Raw genomic sequence first — 23,984 nt, 5'->3', positions numbered from 1 at the left:
AGATCAGGAACAGAGGATGAGAAGCTCTGGAAAAGTGATGATCACAGTTAAAAAGAAAAAAGAAAAGAATCTGCAAGATAAAGATACTATTTACTTTCTCTTTCCAGACTAGTAAACTGAAGCTCAGAGAGTTTAAGAAACATGCCCAAAGTCACACAACTCCTAAATGTCAGGTGTAGGATTCAAATCCAGCTCTACCTCGAAGGCTTTGTTCATCTTATGCTTCTTCCTTTACATCCTAACAGAAATATAAAACCAGACATTTGAAGACACGTGTCTGGAAATCATCAGCAAAGTCTAGGGTTGCTTCTATTTAATCTTTCTAGTCCCACCTTTCAGAGTGCTAACTGTTCCTTCCATTGAATCTCCGTGCTAGAGCATCTGTAACCAATATGTCTGTCTCCCTCTCTAGCCTGTAAGTGTCCAAAAGCAAGGACCACATCTTTGCAGCTCCAGCACCTGGTCTGGAACCTGGCACATAGGAGTCAATCCATGTGCTGAGATGAAGCTTAGGGAAAGAGGCCTTGCAGAGGAATTCCTCTCAGGCTCCAAAGTGGGGGAAGTGCTGGGGTCCTCTACCAAAGAGGAGCATCTCAGGATGCCCCAGGGGGGTCAGAGGAAGTACCCTCCCCACCTTGAGGAGAACCTGGCAATCCCCTGGCCTTTCCTGGGCTTCGCAGCGGTCCAGCCAGGATGAGCTTCCATGTCACAACCATAGAATTTATTTCTCTCTAAGGGGGGAAAACTGCATCTCTGGGGGAACAATACATTGCCTTGTGACTCAGAAAATACGATCTGTGATCCCATACACCATAAGATGTGCAGTAGGAATCTGCAGGGGCCACCATCACATGACTGTTAACTGCATCTCTGCCGAGGTCCCTACATTATAAATATAGTGTGCCCAATGAGGGGAGGGGGGAAGGGGACAGGAAGCTTCTTTACTGATCCAGCAGGAACTTAGTGGGTAAATTTGTGGTGTGTGGTCTTAGAGGATCCTCTGACTGAGTCAGTTCACCATTAGGGAGTGGTCAATTGGTAGCTGCTTTTCCCTGTCTGCACACCTGCCCGGAGCAATTCTGTACCATTTTATCATTACTATTTGACTGCTTAAATGGGACCATTATGGCAAAGTTCATTTTACTCTTAAATCCAGAGGTACCAGTAACTGATGCAGTTTTCAATTTGGAAAAATAAACAAAATGAGATAGCAGCAGCTAACCCAGTCTTCTGATTTACCAATTTATCTCCTATAGATATGCTGGATGTGATTATTAGCACGTGCTGACGCAGAAGTACGAGATAACGGCTCCAAATCTGCAACTATTCCTTTGCAGAAGATGAGTAATAGTTTTTCAGCTGCTCCAGTCTATGGTGTAATTATGTTGTTAGCAGTATTATCCAAAACAAATATACCATAGTGCCTTATGACCAATTTTTTTTAACACTGATTTGTTTCCTTCCCTTTAAAAATATACATTAAAACTCCATTTAGCAGTTACCCTGATGTCTGCCCTTTCCACTCTCGGGAACGGTTTTCTCACTGCCACGACCAAAGTCCTTTTCTCAGTTAGTTATGACCACCTCTTCTGCCCTTGGCCTCCAGGCAAGAGACTTTTCCTATCATTCAAACAATTTATTTTATGACTTTTCTCCTCTCCCCTCCTAAGCATTCACAAAAGGTCTGTGTTAGCCCCCCTCCCCCCTCATGCTATCCCCTCCAAAACTCACTTGTCTCCTGTGGGCTCTGCATCTCTGTTCAAAGATGTCTTCAATGCCCATGTCTAGGGCTAGTTTCCCCATCAAGCCTCAGAACCCACTTCCAAATGCCTTCCTGGCCAGTTTCTCCTGAGCAGCTTGGTTGGCTTCTCAAACTCAACAGAAATTCACTGGGTACCATTTACCGCCAGGCTCTGTGCTATGTGCTACGGGTGGTCTGTGAACGAGACACTCAGTTCTTGTGCTTATAGTACAAGTAACTAAACTAATTTTCCTTCCTCCCACTCACCAATCCCAGAGATCCAATTTCTGTTTAAGGCACTGCCCCAAACACAACACTTGGCCATGAAGCCTCAGTACCATACGATATGTTCCTCGTCCCTGCTCCCATGGTTAGTCGGTTGTGAAGGTTCCGGAATTCTCTGGGAAACAGCCTCTCCCCTCTAGTCCCTCTGCCATCACCCACAGTCAGGCCCTTGACACCTACTGTCTGGACAGTTCAAATGCATCTTAGCCGCTCCTCTCCAATCCAGTCCCAACGCCCAGTCTCCTAAGGGACAGCTCGCACCAGATCACTTTTCTGCTAACACATCTACTGCTCCCCACCTGCACCAGAAGAAACTCCCGGAAACCTCTTCTTGAACAGGTAGGTCCCCAGTCACCTTTCCAATTGCTCGCCTCTGTGCATGTTCCACTTCAACAAAACTGAACATTTGACTCCCAATACTCGGTCTAAGATCTCCTCGCCTTTGTGCCTTTGCTCAGCCTATTCTCTCTCCCAGAAACAGCCTTTCTCCACCTGCATCTCTGCAAGCCCAGATTCTACCCACAATTCCAAGCCTGGCTCCAATACCACAGTCTCCTGAAGGCCTTTTCCAATCCATGCCTCCCTCAAACAGAATTCATCTCTCCGTCCTCTGGTTCCCGTATCATTTTGGTGACAAGTGTCTTGTGCCCTGGGTTTCGTCTGGTTGAGCTTTGTATTCGCCATGATGCAGAGCACAGTGCGGTGTCTTTAGACTCAGTGAGAATCTGATGAATGAATGGATGAGTCCCTGCTAGTCTTCTTTCTGGGTGAGAACGGCTAAGCTTTGAAAGGCGGCATTCCACAAAGACATCTCTAATCTATTGATTGGAATAATAAATAGATAATTAAATAAATAGATACAGGGTTCTGAGAAGCCAACCACGTCACATATATAATCTGCCTCTACTCAGGTGTATATTTTATGGATGAATTGATTGAAGAGTTAGCAGTTTGGCTAACTCTTTTAGCTTTCAATCAGTTCTTCTGACCAGTAGTATTTTTAATATTTCTGACTTAACTAGATTCTGCTGAGACAACTAAGCTACTCTCAGAAAAGCCATTAAATTTCATGTAGATAGGAGGGGAAAAAACCCTGCAGTCACATTATAGTTTTATCACCATGACTCTGGCACTGAGAAACTATTTCTACAAAGCAGAGTCACACTGTGCCCTGCACATCTGGGGTCCATTCTGGGATGCAGAGCTGTAAATGTGGTTAGGGACTGTGACGCCCCCCACTGTGTAGGAGAAGGACCAGCCTAAAGAAGCCAAATACCCCTTTCTGTGGAGGAAAAAACAACTGTGCCTCCTTCAGCTTTCGATAAAACATTTAGTCTTTGGGAAAAAAAAAAAAAATCCTTCCTCAAAAATGGCACGTAATGCTCCCTTGTCTATGGATGTTACTATATATTAATGAATAAGGAAATCAGTCCCATTTACATGGACCCCTTCCATTGTTTGAAATCATAATATCATTTAGAATCTTTCTATCATAACTGTTAGGGATGCTGCTGCTTCTTGGCTGGGGGGCCTAAGACAGGGCTGCTCAGTGAGGGGTTTGAAACTAGCAGTGCCAGCATCACCTGGGAGCTTGTTAGCATAAAAGGATCTCAGACCCCACTCCAGGTCTGCTCTATCAACACCTGTCTCCTCCGGTGACTTGTCTGCACTTTTATGTCTGAGAAGCACTGGTCAAAATCACAGTGTTTCTGAAACTTCCCTTTGAGTAAGAATCACTTGTAGTGCTTATACAACATATACAGTTTCCAAGGGTCATCCCATAGCACTGATTCAGAAAGTCTGGGATCAGATATAATTTTGGTTAAATGAGATAATGAAATTAATGTGACGTAGATGAGGCCTGACACACAGAAGGCAAAGAACAAACTCTAAGCCCTCCTGTCATCACCACTACAAGTAGGGTTGCCGGATTTAGCAAATAAAGCCACATGATGCCCAGTTAAATTTGAATTTCAGGTAAGCAAATAATTTATATACATAAGTATATACCAAATATTGCATGAGACATACTTATATTAAAATATGATTTCTTTGTTATTTATCTCAAATTCAAATTTAACTGGCCATTCGGTATCCCTAACTACACTTGACTTCGAAATATCTGGGGCAGGGGAGTTGGTGGTAGATACGACTGGAAAAATAGATTAGGCCCAGACTGTGGAGAGCTTGAATGCCATTCTAAGGAGTTTAAATCAATCTATACTTAACATTTTTGAGCAGGGACATGATGTGACCCAAGCCCTCCACCCCCTACTGCTAGGAATGATCAGAAGACAAGGCAAGTGGGCTACAGGGACAAGAATCTCCATCCCAAAGACCCTTTAGGAAGGGAGACCAGAGGATCGTAGTCATAGCTAGTGATCATGTCATGAAGAATACAGAAGTTAAGAATTCCAAAATCTTAAATTTATTTTGTATTCATTCTAAACTCTTAAATTATTTATTTATACCCTGCCCTGACCCATAAAAATAATTTAAACCAGCTGCTTGACTCTTCTTTTTGAAGGAATAGCTGGTGCACAGCTGAGCCCTAGCCTTATTTACAGAGAGCTATTTGCAATTGGAGAGAAAAGATATCTAGTAACCCAAAAAAAGCCAAATTTCCAATGTCCTTCCAATGCCTACTCTGTCAGAACCCAGAATTTGGTTTCTGGACGTTCCAAATGGCTGGTGCAAAGCTCAGTTGTAAAATCAATCAATTCTCCCAATCACAGTCTATTTGCTCTTATTTCCCATAATTCTTTTTCTTAATTGAAGTATAGTTAATTTACAATGTTGTGTTAGTTTCAAGTGTATAGCAAAGTGATTCGGTTATACATATATATATATATATATATATATATATATATATATATATATATATATTCTTTTCCAGATTTTTTCCATTATAGGTTATTACAAGATATTGAATATAGTTCCCTGTGCTATATAGTTGGTCCTTGTCATTTAGCTATTTTATATATAGTAGTTTGTATCTGTTAATCCCAAATTCCTAATTTATCTCTCTCCTGGCCACCCTAACCCCTTTGGTATCCATAAATTTGTTTTCCATGTCTGTGAGTCTATTTCTGTTTTGTAAATAATTTGTATCTTTTTTTTTAGATTCCACATATGAGTGATATCACATGATATTTGTCTTTCTCTCTCTGACTTACTTCACTGAATATGATACTCTCCAGGTCCATCCATATTGCTGCACATGGCATTACTTCATTCTTTTTTATGGCCAACTAACACATAATTCTTAATAACCTCGCTATCTAGCTTCCTAATCCACAGCACAGAAACATCAGGAGATGAATTAAAGACAGATAAAATGGCAACAGTGACAGGGTAACAGAAGGGGGTAAATAAAAAACAAAGTATAAAGAATAAAAACGAACATCCTGTATCATCAGGAAGCATTTAAATGATATATGATAAATTTAGATATCATGTAAAACACTTTGATTTCCATTTTAAAAAACAGGTTTAAACACGAAGCGCTTTGATTTTTGAAGAAGTAAGCTTTGTACCAGGTGTTTGGAATGTCCAGAAGAGGTAAGCTATTTTATTTACCAAAAATAAACACCTCACTTCTCAAAAAAGTTACATAAGTGAAGCGACACTTTTTAATCTAATGATTATGTATCTGACTCCAGGTGAACTAAAAATTGCCCCCAGAATGTTTTAGGTTTTGTTTGTTTCTGAGTTTTAAGTAGCCTAGTTGACCCACCCCAAATCCCTCCCTACATTCTTAAGTATTTCCCAGGAGGCTCAACAGAAATTCAGCAGCCCAGAATATTCTTACATGAGAGGCCATTACAGCCAACTCCATGCCAGAATTTCTCAGGAATCCCTCAGGAAAAAAGCTACAGGGCGCAGCTGCTACTGACAAAGAATGGGGGGCCCATCAGGCCCTGATTCCTGTGAAGCTGCAAGAATCATGGCAGGAAAAGCTGTTCTGTTATTGCATTTTTTAAAAAAGTCTTTATTGAATTTGTTACAATATTGCTTCTTTTTTATGTTTTTCGGCTGCGAGCCATGTGGGATCTTAGCTCCCCGACCAGGGATCGAACCGGCACTCCTTGCATTGGAAGGCGAAGTCTTAGCCACTGGACCGCCAGGGCTGTTATTGCCTGTTACTGCATTTTTATCTGTATAGGACTCACGGCCAGTTCCAGCATCTCCTCAAACACAGGAGACAGGTGAACTCCATCTATCTCTGAGGCTGACTGGGCACACCTCCAAATGACTTCTTTCCTCCTGTTTTCTTTTTTTCCCTTTTTGTATTGTGTTAAAATTTATATAACATACGATTTGCCATTTTAACTATGTTTAAGTGTACACCTCGGTGGCACTAACTACATTCACGATGCCATGCAGCCATCACCACCACCTGTTTCCAAACTCTTTCATCACTCCAAACAGAAACTCTGTAACCATTAACCGTTATCTCCCCATTCCCCTCTCCTTGTAGCACCTGGTAATTCCAATCTACTTCCTGTCTCTATGAACTGGCCGATTCTAGATAATTCATATAAGTGGAATCACACAATCTTTTGTCCTTTTGTGACTGGCTTATTTACCTAGCATGTTTTCAAGGTTCATCCATGTTGTGGCATGTATCAGAACTTAATTCTTTTTCTTCTTAAAATTTCTTTTTTGGCTTACTTTTTACGTGGTTTTTCTTGTTTTATTTTTTCTTATCATCCAATTTCTTTATCATCCTTCCTTCCAATTTTGGACATCACTAACCACCACGCAGCTTCCTCCTATCCATCCATTTCCTGCTTTAACATAACAAGGGGGAGATGCTGACTCTACCTTAAGGTGGAATCTTCTTTACACATTAGTTCGATCACTGTCAGGAAGCATCGGGCTGGAGAGACAGTAGCCTTGCTTCTCACAGAGGGTGTAACACAACGTGTTCTCAAGGTCCACCTGAATTCCTAGGAGAAGATTTCTTCGTGTGGTAGAAGTATCTTTGCTACGCCAACCTGAATGATCCTACAGAAGCCAAGGATGGTCCCTGAGTGCTGGGAGGAAGGTTCAAACAGAAGGCCACAAAGGTAAATTAGATTCTTGAATCCGGAGGTGAAAGCACCCTCCCCAATCCTCTCCCAAATATGCCCATGTCCTGCTCTCCCCCTCCTGACAATGGTACATCTCCCAGGAGGGGAGGAGAGCTCCCTTGGGTAGATTTGATTTTATGTAGTCGTTGGGAAGGGTAAAAGGACCCCGTGCTAAAATCTTGGTGGGAGCTTAAACTTGACCTCTTACCATCAGTTCTCTCCTCTCTCTGATGGGCATGTTATGTTCATATTAACTGTGCCGTTATGTCACATGGTGTCAGCATTTTCGCAGAAAAGGGGGCACACAGATTTCATTCTCACTTTGCTTCACACAAATCCCTCCCAAGGCCTAAGATAGTCTTGGTAATGATTTTACTTAAAACTACTTTTTCTCTTCTCTTTGGACATTGTAAATACCTAAATTTAAATACCAAAAGCTATCGGGAACATAATTTATTTTGTGTATTGATCTTTGGTAATTCAAACGCTACAGAAATATTCCCCAAATGCCTTTTTCTCCGAAAAACAACAACAAATATTTGTCTCTTAGAAGAAAGCTGTGCTCCAGCACTTACTTCAAAGCACCTTATTAACGTACCACACGAGGCAGAGCAGTTCCAACTTTCACATTTTCCCAACTTCACCAAGTGCACACTGAATGCTAAGCAGCCCCTTGAACTTCCCCTCTGCGAGCTTGAGCCTATGCTAGGTACCTAAGCAGAACTCCTCTCCCAGGCACTAACTGACGGTGCTATGGAGATGCCCTGCAAAAGTGCCTGAGGTGAGGCTCAGTCCTGCTCTCTGTGAGCGCTTCCCCGGGCCTCAGGAGAGAAGCTGCTCTCCTTCCCTCCCTTTCCACGATGTGGCTGGGCCGACGTGATGGTACAGATGGGCTCTGACCACTCTACCAAGCCCCCGCCTGGCCACAGTGCAGGGTGGGGGGCTCTTACATGTGGGCGAGAACTCCCTCATCAGTGGCATAACTAGCAGGTCCACCGTCCTAAAGCAGAGCCTTCTCTCTTTCTTTTAATGGTAATTATATCGATGTCAGTTATTGAGGATAATGGTGCAAAGTTTCCAGAGGGAACTGCGTGAACGCAAACCTGAGACAGGCAGACAAAGTGGGCAAAGCATGAAGCCCGTTGCATGCTCGATTCCCCAACGCCCAAGGGAACCCCATCCTGTCCTCCATGCAAGGACCCTCCTTTGGGGGCTGAAGGGCGGCACGTCTTTGATATGCCCACTCCCCTAATTTTTGCTCTGCTCCTTGCCCTTGAGATGCCAGAAACACAGGTTAGTGCTGGAAGGAAAACCTAGCTAAGATCATGATCAGATGAGATCTGGAAATTCCCCCCCCCATCCCCCCGGCCCCCAGCCCCCATGTCCTGGGGCTCTGGGCCTCAGAGCTTCCCAGATCTCCACCCAGATCTCCACCCAGAGTCTCCGGAGCACCAGCCTGTCTCCAAAGGATGCAAAGAGGAGGCTATGCTCTCTCTCTCAGCTCAACACAGCGGGCAGGCCAGTGACTCCACAGAAGCCAAGCACCTCCCAGTCCTGCTGAGCCAAACGCAAGCCCCAGGTGGACGGGACTCGACCACACTGTTGAAGGGGTTTCCACCCCATTCCTTTGAGAGAAACCTCCTGGTGTCAGATTTTGGAATGAATGAAATAGGAACCTTAAGACAAGGAAACCTATGATTGATGGAAGTTGTAAATGTCGTTTCCTGTTTGTTTTTTTTTCCAAAAAAATAAACCTCAGCAACTTCTGGGCCACGAATACACACATGCTCCCTGGTTAGGAGTGGGACTGGCGCCCCCTGATGGAAGCATTTTTCATAGCCCTAAGTCCATGCTAGGTCCATTCTCTCCAACTCTACCGTTCTGAGGCATTAAAAGGCAGTCCCTCATTTCTCAACATTTCCCAAATATTTTAAGCTAGTTTGACAGTTTGACACATGATGTGCTAAAATAAACGTCCTACTAATCTGAGTGTGCTTAACATCCAACAACTGTAACTGCTATGTGAACGTCTATAGAGTTATATTTGCACTTTTTTATTTTTTAAAATAAATTTATTCATTTATTCTTTTAGCTGCGTTGGGTCTTCGTTGCTGCTCGCGGGCTTTCTCTAGTTGTGGGGAGCGGGGGCTACTCTTCGTTGCGGTGCATGGGCTTCTCATTGTGGTGACTTCTCTCTTTTTTCATTCATTCATTCATTCATTCATTTACTTATTGGCTTACTCATTATTTTTGACTACATTGGGTTTTTGTTGTTGCACACAGGTTTTCTCTAGTTGCCACGAGTGGGTCTACTCTTTGTTACGGTGCGCGGGCTTCTCATTGCAGTGGCTTCTCTTGTTGCGGAGCACGGGCTCTAGGCGCGTGGGCTTCGTACTTGCAGCACGTGGGCTCAGTAGTGGTGGCTCGTGGGCTCTAGAGTGCAGGCTCAGTAGTTGTGGCGCACAGGCTTAGTTGCTCCGTGGCACGTGGGATCTTCCCAGGCCAGGGCTCAGACCCATGTCCCCTGCATTGGCAGGTGAATTCTTAACCACTGTGCCACCAGGGAAGTCCCTACATTTGCACTTTAGTTATACTTTCCCCTTGATCATTTTTACTCCTTTGAATATTCTGAATCTGCCCTAAGTTCTTGGAGGGGTAAGACCATGGTTTCTTACCTCCCTTCTCCTTTGTATCTCCTGAGGTTCCTCACTACCTAATGTTGATCCCCAAGCAACAGAGCCTCCAGGCGCAAAAGGCACCTCTGTGTGACTGAGAAAAGGTGCTCATCTGGGTGGATGAATGACAAAAGGAACCTCTTTGGAGTACAAGAATTAGAAAGTCAACCCTTCCTCCAGGCAGGTGGAAACAGCCCCAGCCTGGGTGAGTGGCTTGGTGAGTAGAGGAGGGCTGGATTCCAGCCCCTTCATCACCAGCCTGGTGTCTTTGTGCAGGTCACAACCTGCACAACTGTACATGGCAGCCCCACAAATTAAGCTGGCTATGGAAAGTACTTTCATTAGGATTTGCAACAGTTTTCTCAGCTGTCAGCTTCTCTTTTTCCAGACTCTGTCTTGAGAGTAAAAAAATAAATTTAATGGTAGAAATAAGCATATTCCAATATTGAGAAATATTTGCTCATTCCTAATATGCACAAGAAGACTGCATTTTTTTTCATTGTGGTAAAGTATTCATAAAATTTATCATCTTCACCATCTTTAACAGAGAGATGTGAAAATAATTTAAGGAACATTACATTTTATTTTTAAGCAAATTCCTTACATTTAAAATTTTTAATTGGAAGAAGTCATTGTTTGCCGATCATTTTGTATTTGATTACAGACCTTAGTTTTGAAATTGAAGGTAAGAACAATAACCAAGGACCTCTTTTACTCTTCCTCTCACAACCTTAAAGACCAATAAGAAATTTCAAAGTGTAAGATAAGAATGTCAGTTTGCAAATACGTGGGTTGGGAATACGTACATCAGCAATTCATCAGACTAATGCTTCAAGATGAATGTAATCAAATCGTTTCCTACTCTCTGAAGCATTCTGCAGAAAACTTAAGTCCTATAAAAGCCCTTGTTATGTGAGAATATTGAGACATTAGATTTCCCATGAAAAGGTGCAGTTGCATCTTGGTGTTTAGAATTCAAACCTACAGTCTGTATTATTTGTATTTGGCTTGATCCAGTTATTGGATGATTCACAATTCTGACTGCCTTATTTAAACCAAAGTCCACAATTAACAGATTCCCTAATCCGATGACACATCACCAAGTTCTCCAGTGTCTTCACTGTGAGTGCCAGACTGAATTAGGATATGTAAAGCCAGTACTCCCAGTGGATCAGAATCCTCACCCAGGAATAATCTAGGACATAGCGATATAGGGACTCAGGATGCAAGAATCAGCCCCAGGGACCAACCGGGTGACAGAGGGCATGTACTATCACGCTTTCACAGTCCCAGAACGTACTTATTGGTGAGTTTCAGGAATGCAACACAGAGTTTCTGTTCACTCCTCTCCTGTAGACTCCTTGGATGGAGGAATCTTTTCAGGTTACTTAGTCCGACTCCATTCGGATGTCAGAAACCTCTCTTTTCCCAGAAGCATGTGAAAGACCCAAGGGTATAAGACACAGGAGTATAATGGCAATGAATTATTGAGTCTTCTTTTCCCATTTGCAATAATGAATCCAAATAAGGTTTTGTTAGTTTTGGTGGAAGGATGTTCTCTCTGAGTCAATAATAAGTTTTTAATTCCAGTTAGGATCACTATGACAGCAAGAGGCTAAACAGAGCCAGAGGGTGCACTCACAACAGAGATCAAACCTCCCTCCAAGATACAGAGGCAGACGTAGAGAACAATGGGATTGGGCAGGCTGCAGAGCTGCTGATCCTGAAACCTGCAGCGTACACTTTTAGGGTACAAAGCTACAGGTTTTAAGAGCACACCTAGATGCCAAATGACTAAAATCTTAGAATAAAGCTAATGAGGAAAAACTCTGCATCACTCTTTGTTACCAGCTTGGATATATGCTGGTCCCCTGGCAGCACTGGGCAGGGGTGATACACACCTGGAAAGATGCTAAGTACACAGGGAGGAAGTCACTGCACTTTGCTGGCAGTCTAGTGGTAAACCACTGTCAGTGGGACTTAAAAAAGGGGATCTCAGAAACGTGAAGCTTTTTTCCCCCCACAAATACAGACATCTAGATATAAAGCAGCTAGAAATCCCAGCAAACTTGTTCTTGTTTTGTTAATAGCTAAAGGAATAAGGGACCATATGGAGGGATGGAGAAAGAAATTAGGTTTGAGTTCAAGTCATATCCATCCAGCCCAGCCTTCAAGGAAACTACCCTTTCTATAAGTGGTAAATGAAAATTAAAGAGAGAGAGAGAGAGAGAGAGAATTCTGTATGCTCTAAGGAATTCCACACCATCCAAGTAAAAACTATAAAAAGAGGTTAAAAGACATGCTTAAAGGCTTACCAGAGATCTTTTTTTTTTCTGTTTTATTTACTATTGTATCTCTAGAGTTTAAAACAGTGCTTGTCACATAGTAGGTGATGTAAAAGACCCAAGGAAATAAGACCCAGGAATATAATGGCAATAAATTATTGAGTCTTCTTTAATTTTAATTCTTTTTTTCAAAAAATTTTTGTTGAATGAACACTACAGTTGTCAATGGGAGATAAAGGAATGCCAAAGGGTCTGCCTTGAAATGATTGATAGCAAAATATTGAGTAAAGTGAAAATCACTGCTCCATTCCTAGCCAGAAATATATCATAAACTCACAAAAATCTGTATTTATTCTAGAATTATTTAGAAATATTTTAAAAACTTTCAAGAGCTTCCAAAAATGAAAAAAAAAGGTCAAGTAAAATTCCATACATACAAATATACTCTTCTTAATGCTTTAAATGTTCTCGGTCTAGCTCTGCTTTTGCCCAATATGCCAATCAAATCTAGCCATTATTGTAGATGTTTTAAAGGAAAACTAGTATGTACGCAGATGGGATATTTCTCTGGGAAACCCAGGTGATGACCCAAGTAGGCCTCCCAGGGTGATAGCTACTTCCTCCCAATCCTGGTCTGGACCTTGGTTCTACGTGTTCAGAAATCGGACATGGCAGCACACCAAGGAGAGATCTGTCTCTCAGAAGCAGACTCTCAATAGTCAACCTCACCATAGACTGATGGAAAAAGCCCAGTTAGTAAAAACAAAAAACCACAGAATTGCCAAGAAGGCTGGCATCCTTTGGGAAGCACATTCCTGATGGGCAAATTCTAGAGAGCTAAACTTGAAGTCTTCATGTTACTTTGGAGCATAGAGTTAGAACAAGAGGTCTTAGCTACAGGATTCATACCTTCACGAACTCTAGGCCAACACTGCCTAATGCAGCCTTCACTACGATAGGAATACATGTAGCCCTCAAACCAGACAGGTTAAATCCTTTGGTCAGGAGACCCCAACCCCAAGCAGCATTTAGAAGGGCATTGCCAACATCTGTATCTATGACTTTCTCTTTTGTGTTCCTCCATTACTGTTGAATTCCCATTCAAAACAACACATTTTAATTTAGATATGTCTATACCGTCAATGGGGTCTTAAAGTGTTAATGATCTCAAAGACTGTCATTCATTCATTCAACAAATATTTGTTGAGATCCTACCATGTACCAGGCACTGATCTGGGCAGGGAGAATACAATAGTGAATAACACACAAAACCCCCTGGTCCCAAGGGGCTTACATTCCTTCTCTTTAACTTCTGCTACTCTGCCTCTTTAAGATGACTTTGCACTATGGGCCGATTGTATAGGTTAATTCTCCAAGGCAATCAGATCTCTCACTTGTGACTGCTGCCATTATGTGCTTCCTATAAATACAAAAAAACAGGTGGTATCTTCTATTAGCGTTTTACAAAAGGGAGAAAGATGTGTACGTTCATCAGGTGATTACACTACTGGAGTCCAGAAACAAAAAGTGAATTTCTAGGTCATTGCTTGAGATACCAGAGTGACACAGTCTTGCCAATCATTGAGAGCCTTGTATTCTTCCAGGAGCAAACCCAATCAAGAGGATTTTAAATAAAAATATTAGAGAACTGGAAAGGAGCGTGGGATTAGGAGTTGTTCTATATGCGTGTGTTCTATAGTCTGTCTCAGCTAATACCTAGCCACGGGCTAGGCAAGTCACCCGAACTCCCTAGGTCTCCTACCCTCATCTTTAAGACGACAGGGTTTGCCTCCATCACTAAGGCACCAACACCTGGAATATACCATGATCTCCCCTGATAACAGGAACCAAGCCTTATTCATCTCAGTTTCCTTACAGGGCCTTGGGCCATGCCGCATACATAATGACCACTCCATAAATACTGCTTTATCAAACACCGAACCTACTGTAATACCAGTGTGGCAGCTGAAGTCACTGATATTCCAGAAGATACCTTTAAACATTGTGTTGTTGCTGTTTGGCTATGGAATCCTTTATTCACATAAACTGCAGAAGTAGGAGATGAATCTGAGTCTGCTCTGGTGATGCAGGTCCCATCACCACCCCCTCCCCTACTCCATCTATCTCCAAAGAGGGCTACACAGAACCAAAGTGTCTGAATGAACATATACATCAAATTTAAAAGTGTCCCCATGCAGGTGAATTTATTTCTGGCTATCAGATATTTGGGGGCCAAAAGATTCTCCAACACCTTGCTAAACTGACAGGTACCTTCATTTGGCCATTTTCCGCCTTCTGTTTAGCTGTGTTCTCCATGGTTCGTCTCCCTCTTCAGACTCCCTCGTCTATCCTCTGGTCCTGACTACTCTCCTACCCATCAGAGCAACACCCTCCAAATGGACCTCATCAGTATCCCCACGTGCTCTGTCTTCTCTGTCTTCAATCTCAGTTGCCCATACCAATGCCCGCCCAGCCTCTCAAGCCCAACCCCTTGGATGTCATCCTCAATTCTCTACTTACCATCTTTCTCATTCACCAAATCTTGCCATGTCTCTTTTAGAAACATTTCCCTATTCTTACCCTGTTAACTGATTTAGTTCAAGAGTCTACTATTTTTTGCCTGCACTTTCTTGTTAGCCTCCTAACTGACTTTCACGCCTCTAACAGTTATTATAGCAACTATCATTTATTAGGGTTTTCTACATATTAGGTACTTTGCTAAAAGCTATACACACATTCTCTCATTTGATCCTCCCACTCTAATTGAGTATTCTTATTCCCTGTGTACAGATGTGAGGCACAGAGAAATGTCAGTTACTTGCAAATCATCACACGTAAAGTAAGTAGCAGAGACTTAGATTTCATGTCCATTTGACTTTATAAGACTCTTTCCCATCTAATTCACTTCCCACACTGCTGCCAGAGGTGGTTCTCTAAACTACAGGTCTGATGATGCCATCTTGCATACTACAGAATAAAACCCAAACCCCTTGTCTTGGTATTAAGGTCTTTCACGATTTGCCCCACAACTTGACCTTGTCTGCCCCAACAAGATCTGCCTGTCATGGCGAACTCCCCACAATCCCCCGCAAAGTTCAGATCCTTTGACAACTTTAACATCTTCCTGGAATGCCATTCTCCCTCTTTTCTGCCTGGTAAACTCTTATTTATTCCTCAAAACGCTATTTAAACATCACTTCCTAGATTAATTTTTTACCACTTCCCAAAGGAATTCCTCTGTGATCCTAGAGCACTGTGCTCAATAACTCTGTCATGGAAAAAACATAATGTACTTACATTGATCTCTTCACAAAGTACTTATACCACTGGACAAAAAAGTTCCTGGATGACACAGATCACAATATACTCACCAGAATATCTCCTGATGTACCTTGTCAGGTATCTGGCTCACAGTTGGTGCTCAACTAATACTTATTGAATGAAATGGCCTTGCTATTTCCATTTTGCTTAACTCCTTTCACTTTTTAATCCTACGGTAATCTGGCTTTGTCCCAACTACACTACCAAAACTCATCCTGAAAATCACCAGGCCATGTGGAAATTAGGCGTTATAGTTGATAAATGATAGAAGAAACACTTAGATGGTGTTTAGTTATCATTGAGTTCAGGCTTAGTTCCCACTATGCTTTGGTTAAGGATATATTATATTCCATCTACTTTGTACTAGTCAACACTTGGCCATGATCATGTTTTAATTCCTAAAAATGACTAAGCTTTGTGATCCCCACCCAGAAAGCAGGCAGACCAATAATGATCAGGCTTCCTGCTTCACTAGGTGGGTCTCAGGAGGAAACAGCCCCCTCTGAAGGAAGAGCACAAGGAAAGAGCAGCCAGTGAGGTGCTTGCTGTGCTCTGATGGGCGAGAGCTGGGATGCGGCTCAGCCTGGTCATGCCTTGGGGCTGATACCGCCACACATCCTTTCTGCCTGAGGCTTTCCTTAGAAGCCAACCCGCCCCGCTCAACTACTCTTAGAGGGACTAAGATGTGGTCAGAGAGGGCTCACTCGCACTGCATCAGCTGTGAGGCACAGCACTGGGAAGGGAGAATGCTTGATGCCTGTGCGACCCTGTGACGGGGCTGGGAATCTGGAGGATGTACTGTCACTTCACTCAATACACACAGACTCTTCCCTTAAAAAGACTTCCTAGCCTGGCACACCATGCCTGTTTGAAGAACCATTAGTAGCAGCCAAAACCTTCTTAACATGCCAGGCCTGAGGAGCCCGTTTCAATCTTTACGACAAGACTGGGCAGCACCTAAGACTCGCACATCCCTTCCTTCTTCCAGCAACTTGCGGACCTCCTCTCTCTCCTGGATGCTTCTTTACAGCCTCCTTGAGGACATTTTCCTCACCACCAGTCCCACGAGCAGTATCTGGCAGGAAGCCGCCCTCTCCCTGGTTAAGGTCGTGGGCAGTTTCATCTGAAATGAGATGGCCCTCAAAATGCTCGGCACCTTAGCCCAAATGGGCAGTGGCCCACTGGGCGCTCTTCTTCGGTTGCTCGCCCCCCCAAATCTCAAAGTGATGAGCCTAAAACTAAACCTTTCTTCTTTCTCCCTCATGCTGAAACCTATACTCTGCATTACCTAACGTGATGGATTGCCTGCCTTTCAGAAACTGCCCTCTTCTTCCCCCTTCCAAACTAACCAATGACCAGATCCTTGCTGACTCCACCCCTGGACCAGCTCTCCAATCCACACCTTCCTTCCACTGCCTTAGTCAGGTCTGTACCCCTTACGTGGGCTCCCAGCCTGAAGTCTCTTTATTTACACTTCCCTTCTGGTTATTGATACTTGCTTCCTTGTCCTGGCGGTGTGCAGACATCTGTCGTTTCTCCGTGCTGAACTATGACTTCCTTGGATACACAAACCCTCTTTTGCTTTTGTTTTTTGTCCTGTTATCCCCTGTGGTAACATTGTGATTTGCACATAATAAATGCTCAATAAACAGACTTTGGCAATAGAAAATGGATCATCTTAAAGGGATGGTACTTATGCCCCCAAAGGACAGCTCATTAGATAATTAATTAAATATTTGCTCTAACCTCTTCCCAGCCCGATTAACAATGTTACATATGCACACAGGCCACATGCACAGACACACGCACACAAGGTATGCCCTTGACTACCTGGAAGTCAATCTTCTAGCAAACACAAAGAGAGGAGCTATCTTCCCCAAAATTAAAACATAAATTGGTTAGCATTTTTCATTCCTAGTTTTCCTTGAGGGAAATGACACAATGCTTAGTGGCAAATGAGAAATTATTTTGCAAATTTATCTCCTCCCAAGGCTACCAAACATGGGTCATGCATCTTCCTCTCTTGCATTTTGATCCCACTGCTATGACTTAGTGTGGTAATTATATTACAAAGCTATTATCCGATGAAATGAAAATGGCAAAACAATTTACATGCTTGTCTAAAAAAGACTCCATTAGAATGCAATTATAAGTGGAATTACAACGGCAAATTAATTGAAATGCGAGTCTGGAAGGCACAGTTAGGAGACCATTAAAATGCTTCTGTGGAGGACTCCCAACATGGAGTGAAACCACACATTCCTGGGGCCACATTTTTAATTCACTAAAGCAGGCAACATTTACGAAGAGATGAAAATATCTACGCTCTTATTGTTCCCCAGCATCATCTACACTTGTGCATGCCACCTGGGAGTGTGCAGCACCATCAGGGTTTATGGGAAAGACTGACAGGAGCCCCGCATGTGATACTGCACTTCCATTCAGCACAGAGAAGATAAAGGGCAAGCTCAGCTTAGATTTTTCTGAAATGCTTCCAATACAAAAGCTAGGATCATAACATGAAAAGTTTGCTACTCTAAATTTAAGCCTGCAAGTACTGAATATTTGTGTAGATGTATTTCTAACTATCTGTCTTCTTAAAACATTCTGCTGATATATTCCATTAGCAAAATCATGATAAATATTTTGACTCCGAGGCTTACAGTGGGTAGACTTGCTCACCAAGGAAAAAACAATAAACATAATACAGTGCTGCGTATGAAACAGATATGCTGAAATGATCAATCTGATAAATAACTAAGGACCCTCCTCTGAACGATGATTTGCATTTTGATAGTTGAACACACAAATGAATCTAACAGCAAAAGCCATGCAATCAATATACGTCCCCACTCCCTCCCCTTCACCCCTCCTGGCTTCTACGGATCCATCTCTTCCAGGTACGAAATTAAAGAAACAAATGCCTAAGTCAGACAGAGAAAGACAAGTATCACATGATATCACTTATATGCAGAATCTAAAAAATTAATACAGATGAACTTATTTACAAAACAGAAACTCACAGACAGACTCACAGACTCACAGACATAGCAAACAAACTTACTGTCACCAAAGGAGAAAAGGGGGGAAGGGATGAATTAGGAGTTTGGGATGAAAATATACACACTACTATATATAAAATAGATATACAACAAGGACCTAATGTATAGCACAGGGAACTATACTCAATATTTTGTAATAACCTATAATGGAAAAGAATCTAAAAAAGATATATAGGTATAACAATCATTTCGCTGTATACCTGCAACTAACACATTGTAAATCAACTATATTTCAATAAAAATTTTTTTAAAATAAAATTTTATAATGAATATTTAAAAATAAAAAAAGAAACAAATGCTAGGAGTGGATCATATAAGAGAAACAAGATGTAAATCCTGTCTCATGCATGATTCTCTCTCTTATGTTGTCATAGAGCAGGTAAGTAGACGACATTTAATTTTTTTTACACAGAAAAATTCTCAGCATCAATAATTGTAACATTACTTAATAGAGTTACTAAACTACAAAAAGATTTGTATGCTTTGGTTTTTCAAACTTTAGTTTTAAAAAGTCCCTTGGAAACAGAGATACCAAGTATTCTTTCTTTCTTTCACAGACTCTGAAACACATAAAGGTTTAATATGCACATAAACATGTTCTCTGAGGTGAGCTGAGCAAAAGGGGTTTGAAAGGCCTCATGACTTAATGTACCAAGTATTTGACGTGGACCTTAAGCTTTGGGGATAGTCTGCTGTGCGCATGTTTCTTGGCCTTCTTGTTTTCACTCCCATAGGCAAGTGGGAATGTTCACTACAGCTGTGTAACAATACGAACCTTGGGTGCATGGTAACTTTAAAACAAAAATCAAACCTGCTCTCTAGATATTTTATAGAGAGATCATATTATTTTAACACATATAACTTAAATATTAATATGATTTGAAATCGATTTTTAAGTCCTATGAGGAAAGGAAGTTTTTCCAGTGTAGGCAAAAAGGTACAAACTTGGAAAAGGAAAAAGTCATCTAGAGACAATTCTGTAAGTAAAGGTAACTGAAAAAAGCCAACAAGCAAACATACACATAGATTATAGAAAAAATAAAAATTGTTAGAGTCCCGAAATTATTTAAACCATAATGTTATAGATAAATTTGAAATTTGATATCACATTAGTCAGAGTTTTATAGAATTAACCTCTGTATTTAGAAAAGTGTCAGATAAGTTTCATATAATGGCTTTGGAAGTTAATAAAGGAGAAACTAATGCAACATTTGTAATAGTGTAAGTTAAAATGTATTGCTCTAACTTACTTCAAAATGCATAAAAATAAAAGTGGGATTGATGGATAGATAGACAGATAGATGGATGGCTAGGTGATAAAGAAAATACAGTAAATCTTAACTAGAGAATCTGGGTGGTGGATATATATGGGCATCACTGTACCATTCTTTTGATTCCTTTGCATGTTTAAAATTTTTCAGGTGTTGGAAAAAATGCAGGGCTCCATACGAAAAGTATTTATTCTATTTGTTAACTGTCCTCAACAAATAAAGCAGTTTCAGAATGTGCCTCTCTGACATGATGCACTCACCTAGCCATCCGGATCCCGAATCTGGTATGCACAGGTCTGTCTCAGCGCTGGGCAAAACAAAGCCCACGACAAACACCTCCACGCCATCTGCCATCAGGGCCATGCCCAGGACAAAGAAAAGGGCCCACTGGAAGCGGCCGTGACCACACTCTTGGATTATCAGCTCATACTGCTGGGCTAGCTCTTCCTCGTCAGCTCTCCTCTCTGATTCCAGCTCCTGGCGGTCCTTGTACTCATTGCCCTTGGGCTGCCCCACTGCCACAATGCTGTCTTTCCCTTGGTTCATGTTGGGGATGCCCTGATACTCCCCTTCGTAGATTTCATCATCTTCATCGTGACCCTCAGTTGCTTCACTGGAGCCTTCATCTTCATTGGCCTCCCCATTATAGGTTTCTCCCGGTGGGTAATAGTCATCATCCTCTTCCTCGTCTTGGAACCGACTGTAGGACCTCTGGGTGTATTCATCCTGGGCCAGGTCCACTGCTTGATTCACCTTCTTTACAGTCTGTTTCTTCACCTCTCTGGCAATGTCCTTGGCACCCTTCATCAGTGAAGTCCTATCCTTATAGGAGTCTTCCATCTTACCTCAACTGATGGCCAATGAGAAGATGGGAATTTTTCACAGACTCTGGTCAGTGGTTCAGTCCTGACAGCATCATCCACTTTGGGTTCAAAATGGAACTGCAAGAGAAGAAAAACCACAGAAGATATTTTTAATTTTTTTCCATGTCTTTTTCACCATCTAATTCTTGGTCTCTTTTCACTGGTCCCATAGACTAAGACACAGAATTCACTTTTCCTTTCTTTTGAGCACTCAGTTTGCTGGTTCTCTGCTCAAGTGAGACCAGAACTTGGAGTATTTAGGGTTTTTACTATTATTATTATTGTTTTTAAGGAACTCTGTCTCCTGGGTAAGTTTGCATAGAATGCACAAGCATTCCCCTGAAAATGCAACGGAATATCTTAACACCTTTATAAGTACATCCAACTTATTTCGAAAGTGCTAGAAAGACAGACCCTGACGGAGACAAGTAATATTGCTCACAGATACATACATATGCTGCAAAGGCAAACCCAGAATAATAAAAGAATCCTGTCTGACCTCATTCCCTCACAATGAAAAAACAAACAAAACAATAAGCACGCATCCCTATATACAATGCTATCAAATCATATATGGGTACACCTCATTTTACTGTGCTTTGCTTTATTGCGCTTTGCAGATACTGTAGTTTCTTTTTTTTTTTTTTCCGCAGTACGCGGGCCTCTCACTGTTGTGGCCTCTCCCGTTGCGGAGCACAGGCTCCGGACGCGCAAGCTCAGCGGCCATGGCTCACGGGCCCAGCCGCTCCGCGGCATGTGGGATCCTCCCGGACCGGGGCACGAACCCTTGTTCCCTGCATCGGCAGGCGGACTCTCAACCACTGCGCCACCAGGGAAGCCCAGATACTGTATTTTCAGCACGTTGAAGGTTTGTGGCAGCCGAGGGTCAAGCAAATCTATTAGCGCCATTTTTGCAACAATATTTGCTCACTTTGTCTCTCTGTCACATTTTGGAAATTCTTGTAATATTTCAAACTTTTTCCTTATTTGTCATGTGATCTGTGATCAGTGATCTTTGATGTTACTACTATGACTTGCTGAAGGCTCAAGTGGTGTTTAGCGTTTTTTAGCAATAAAGCATTTTCTAATTAAGGTATTGTCTATTATTTTTTAGATATAATGCTATTGCACACTTAACCAACTACAGTATAGTATAAACATAACTTTTACAGCACTGGGAAACCAAAAAAATTTGTGTGACTTGCTTTATTGCAATATTCACTTTACCATGGCGGTCTGGAACCAAACCAGCAATATCGCTGAGTTATGCCTATAAATATTTATAAAATACATTTCCTTTCTACCTTCATTGTATCTCCTTCCAGTAAATGATAACAGAGACTCACATGGCACCCAAAACTGACAATGAGTATTCTCCCCTAGTATGGCAGTCATATCTGTAGGAAATTGGAAGGGTTCATCAAATGATTTGACAGAGATTTTTGATAATCACTGAATTAGAACATGTGACTTGTCCAGTGGGGATGTGCCCTTTCAGAAGCCACCCCCAGGCCAGCAGGGACAGGGAAGCCACTCCCTTCCCAACGCACCCTGTAAGAACCCCAGGCTTTGTCCCTACCTTCTTCATCTCTAGACACCCACCCCCCTAACACACACACACTGCCTGCCACCTTATCTGACTGCAGTTAGCTGCTGCCTTGGATACCAGAGTCAGAGCCTCCCAGGACCCATCACTTGGTCCTTTCTCATGGACAGCCCCTTAGGTCCTGGCTCAATCAGGCTGACTTCTTTCACTTGTCCACTGAACTGTCTGCTCTGGTGGCCCAAGTCAGCCCATATCAGGCCCACCTTGCACAGAAATGATATGAAGGTGAAAAAAATCATTCTCCCCTGTCATTAATTCCCCAAGCCTTGTGCTGTAGCAGTATTCCAAATACTGATTCATAGAATGGCCATTTCTACTCTCTTCTTTTGCATCCAGTGTAAAATACTTGGTAAGCGGCTATTACAAATGTACATTTAAACTGCTCTTCCAGACATGACAGACACACCCAGCAATAGAGACAAAAAGATGTTTGTTTGTAAATGGATTGGGCATCGTTACCACTGGATACCTGCAAATGGCCAGTAGGCAAAACGGAAGCACGGCTCTGCTCAGGCCTGTGTTTTAGAAAAAGACAAAATGAAATGAAAATAAACATATGATTACAAGGCTTTTTTGCCAAATGTCTTAACGATGTCCCTGTTTGTTCTCCCTTTTCTTTCTGTTTTGGAGAGCTGAGAGGCAGGGGAAGGGAGAGATGGGAGGATCCATATGGAGAGTAAGATGGGAAGGCAGTGAGAAACGAGGTTGAGGATGGAGCACTCAGAAAGGTAAGGGGGAGGCAGGAAAAGAGAGAAGAAGGGAGGATGACGATAGAGGATGTTGGCGATGGAGAGATGTCTCCTACTTTAAAAATGAAAAGCAAAATTAAAAGATTTCACACAACAAATAGAGCCAGCTGGTCTACCATTCATAAATGGACGGTTAAATCAGACACGGCACATCAGCTGCTTCCTGGGCACCACGGCAGCAAAAACACCATTAAATGAAAAGACCGGTGAGTGTGAAAGCAGAGCCTGACCCCTGTGACATGCCATCTACAAACAGCATGCTGGTTAGTAACGGGAAGCTTCCTCAATTGTTTTTTCTAATAAACAGTAAAGAAATTGACTGTATTTGACTCTCCTGCTTTCGTTCCCAGGCACAAATCTTCTCATTACAGGCTTTAAGGGGCTCTCACCCACCAAAATTTCCTAGTATGGGAGCCACGTCGATGACAGGAAACAGGCATGGTGTCCTGAAAGTCATGATTGTGACTAGAAAATGGATACTTCTAACTCCCTAAGGAATCTAATCACATGAGTAATGAAAAGACATTTAAAAAAATTTTACAATTAAACATTTTGGTTTTGAAAAAGAGAAAAAAAACACCTCTTGTAAAACCGTTTTTGACTCTGAGGTTAAAACAAAGCTGGTGTGTCTGTGAGTTCTCTTTGGGACTCTGGGTTCCCCAGCCAAAAAATCGAGGCTCCAGTTGATTTCTGGATCGTTGATGGAAGAGATTAGGTCTTACAGTTTGTAGTCTCACTAAAGTAAAGCAGATTTTTCAGTGCTTTTGCATTAAAACGGGCAATGAGGAATTCTTATTCAAAACTTCGGTTTAAATCCAGATGTTTGTAGATGTCGCCATTGGAGGAAGACTCGGGGAAGGGCAGGATCGGAGGACTTAACATTTTATTTTGGGGCCATTGCAGATTCACATGAAGTCCTAAGAAATAACACCGAGAGACCAAGGACTTCATGTGAATCTGCAATGGCCCCAAAATAAAATGTTAAACCGGAAAGTAAGTTTCTACCACCTATACCTGGAAAATATGCAAGATGTTTGGCCAGTGGGCAGAT

At 42.1% G+C, this 23,984-nt stretch overlaps 1 protein-coding gene across 1 annotated transcript in view; it reads right to left on the bottom strand.

Annotated features, from left to right (window-relative positions):
- SV2C (synaptic vesicle glycoprotein 2C) overlaps window positions 1-23,984 on the bottom strand; it is a 244,417-nt gene that overhangs the window by 162,251 nt on the left and 58,182 nt on the right. Inside the window, exon 2 of the mRNA XM_067731038.1 lies at window positions 19,976-20,656. Within this exon, the coding sequence (XP_067587139.1) occupies window positions 19,976-20,555 (580 nt within the window). The 5' untranslated portion in view covers window positions 20,556-20,656. The remainder of the gene's footprint in view (window positions 1-19,975; window positions 20,657-23,984) is intronic.

The sequence above is a fragment of the Pseudorca crassidens genome, chromosome 3 (assembly GCF_039906515.1).
Source record: "Pseudorca crassidens isolate mPseCra1 chromosome 3, mPseCra1.hap1, whole genome shotgun sequence".
NCBI classification, from domain to species: domain Eukaryota; kingdom Metazoa; phylum Chordata; class Mammalia; order Artiodactyla; family Delphinidae; genus Pseudorca; species Pseudorca crassidens.
Note: the sequence above shows the minus strand (reverse complement) of the source record. Positions and strands in the feature narration are given on the sequence as shown.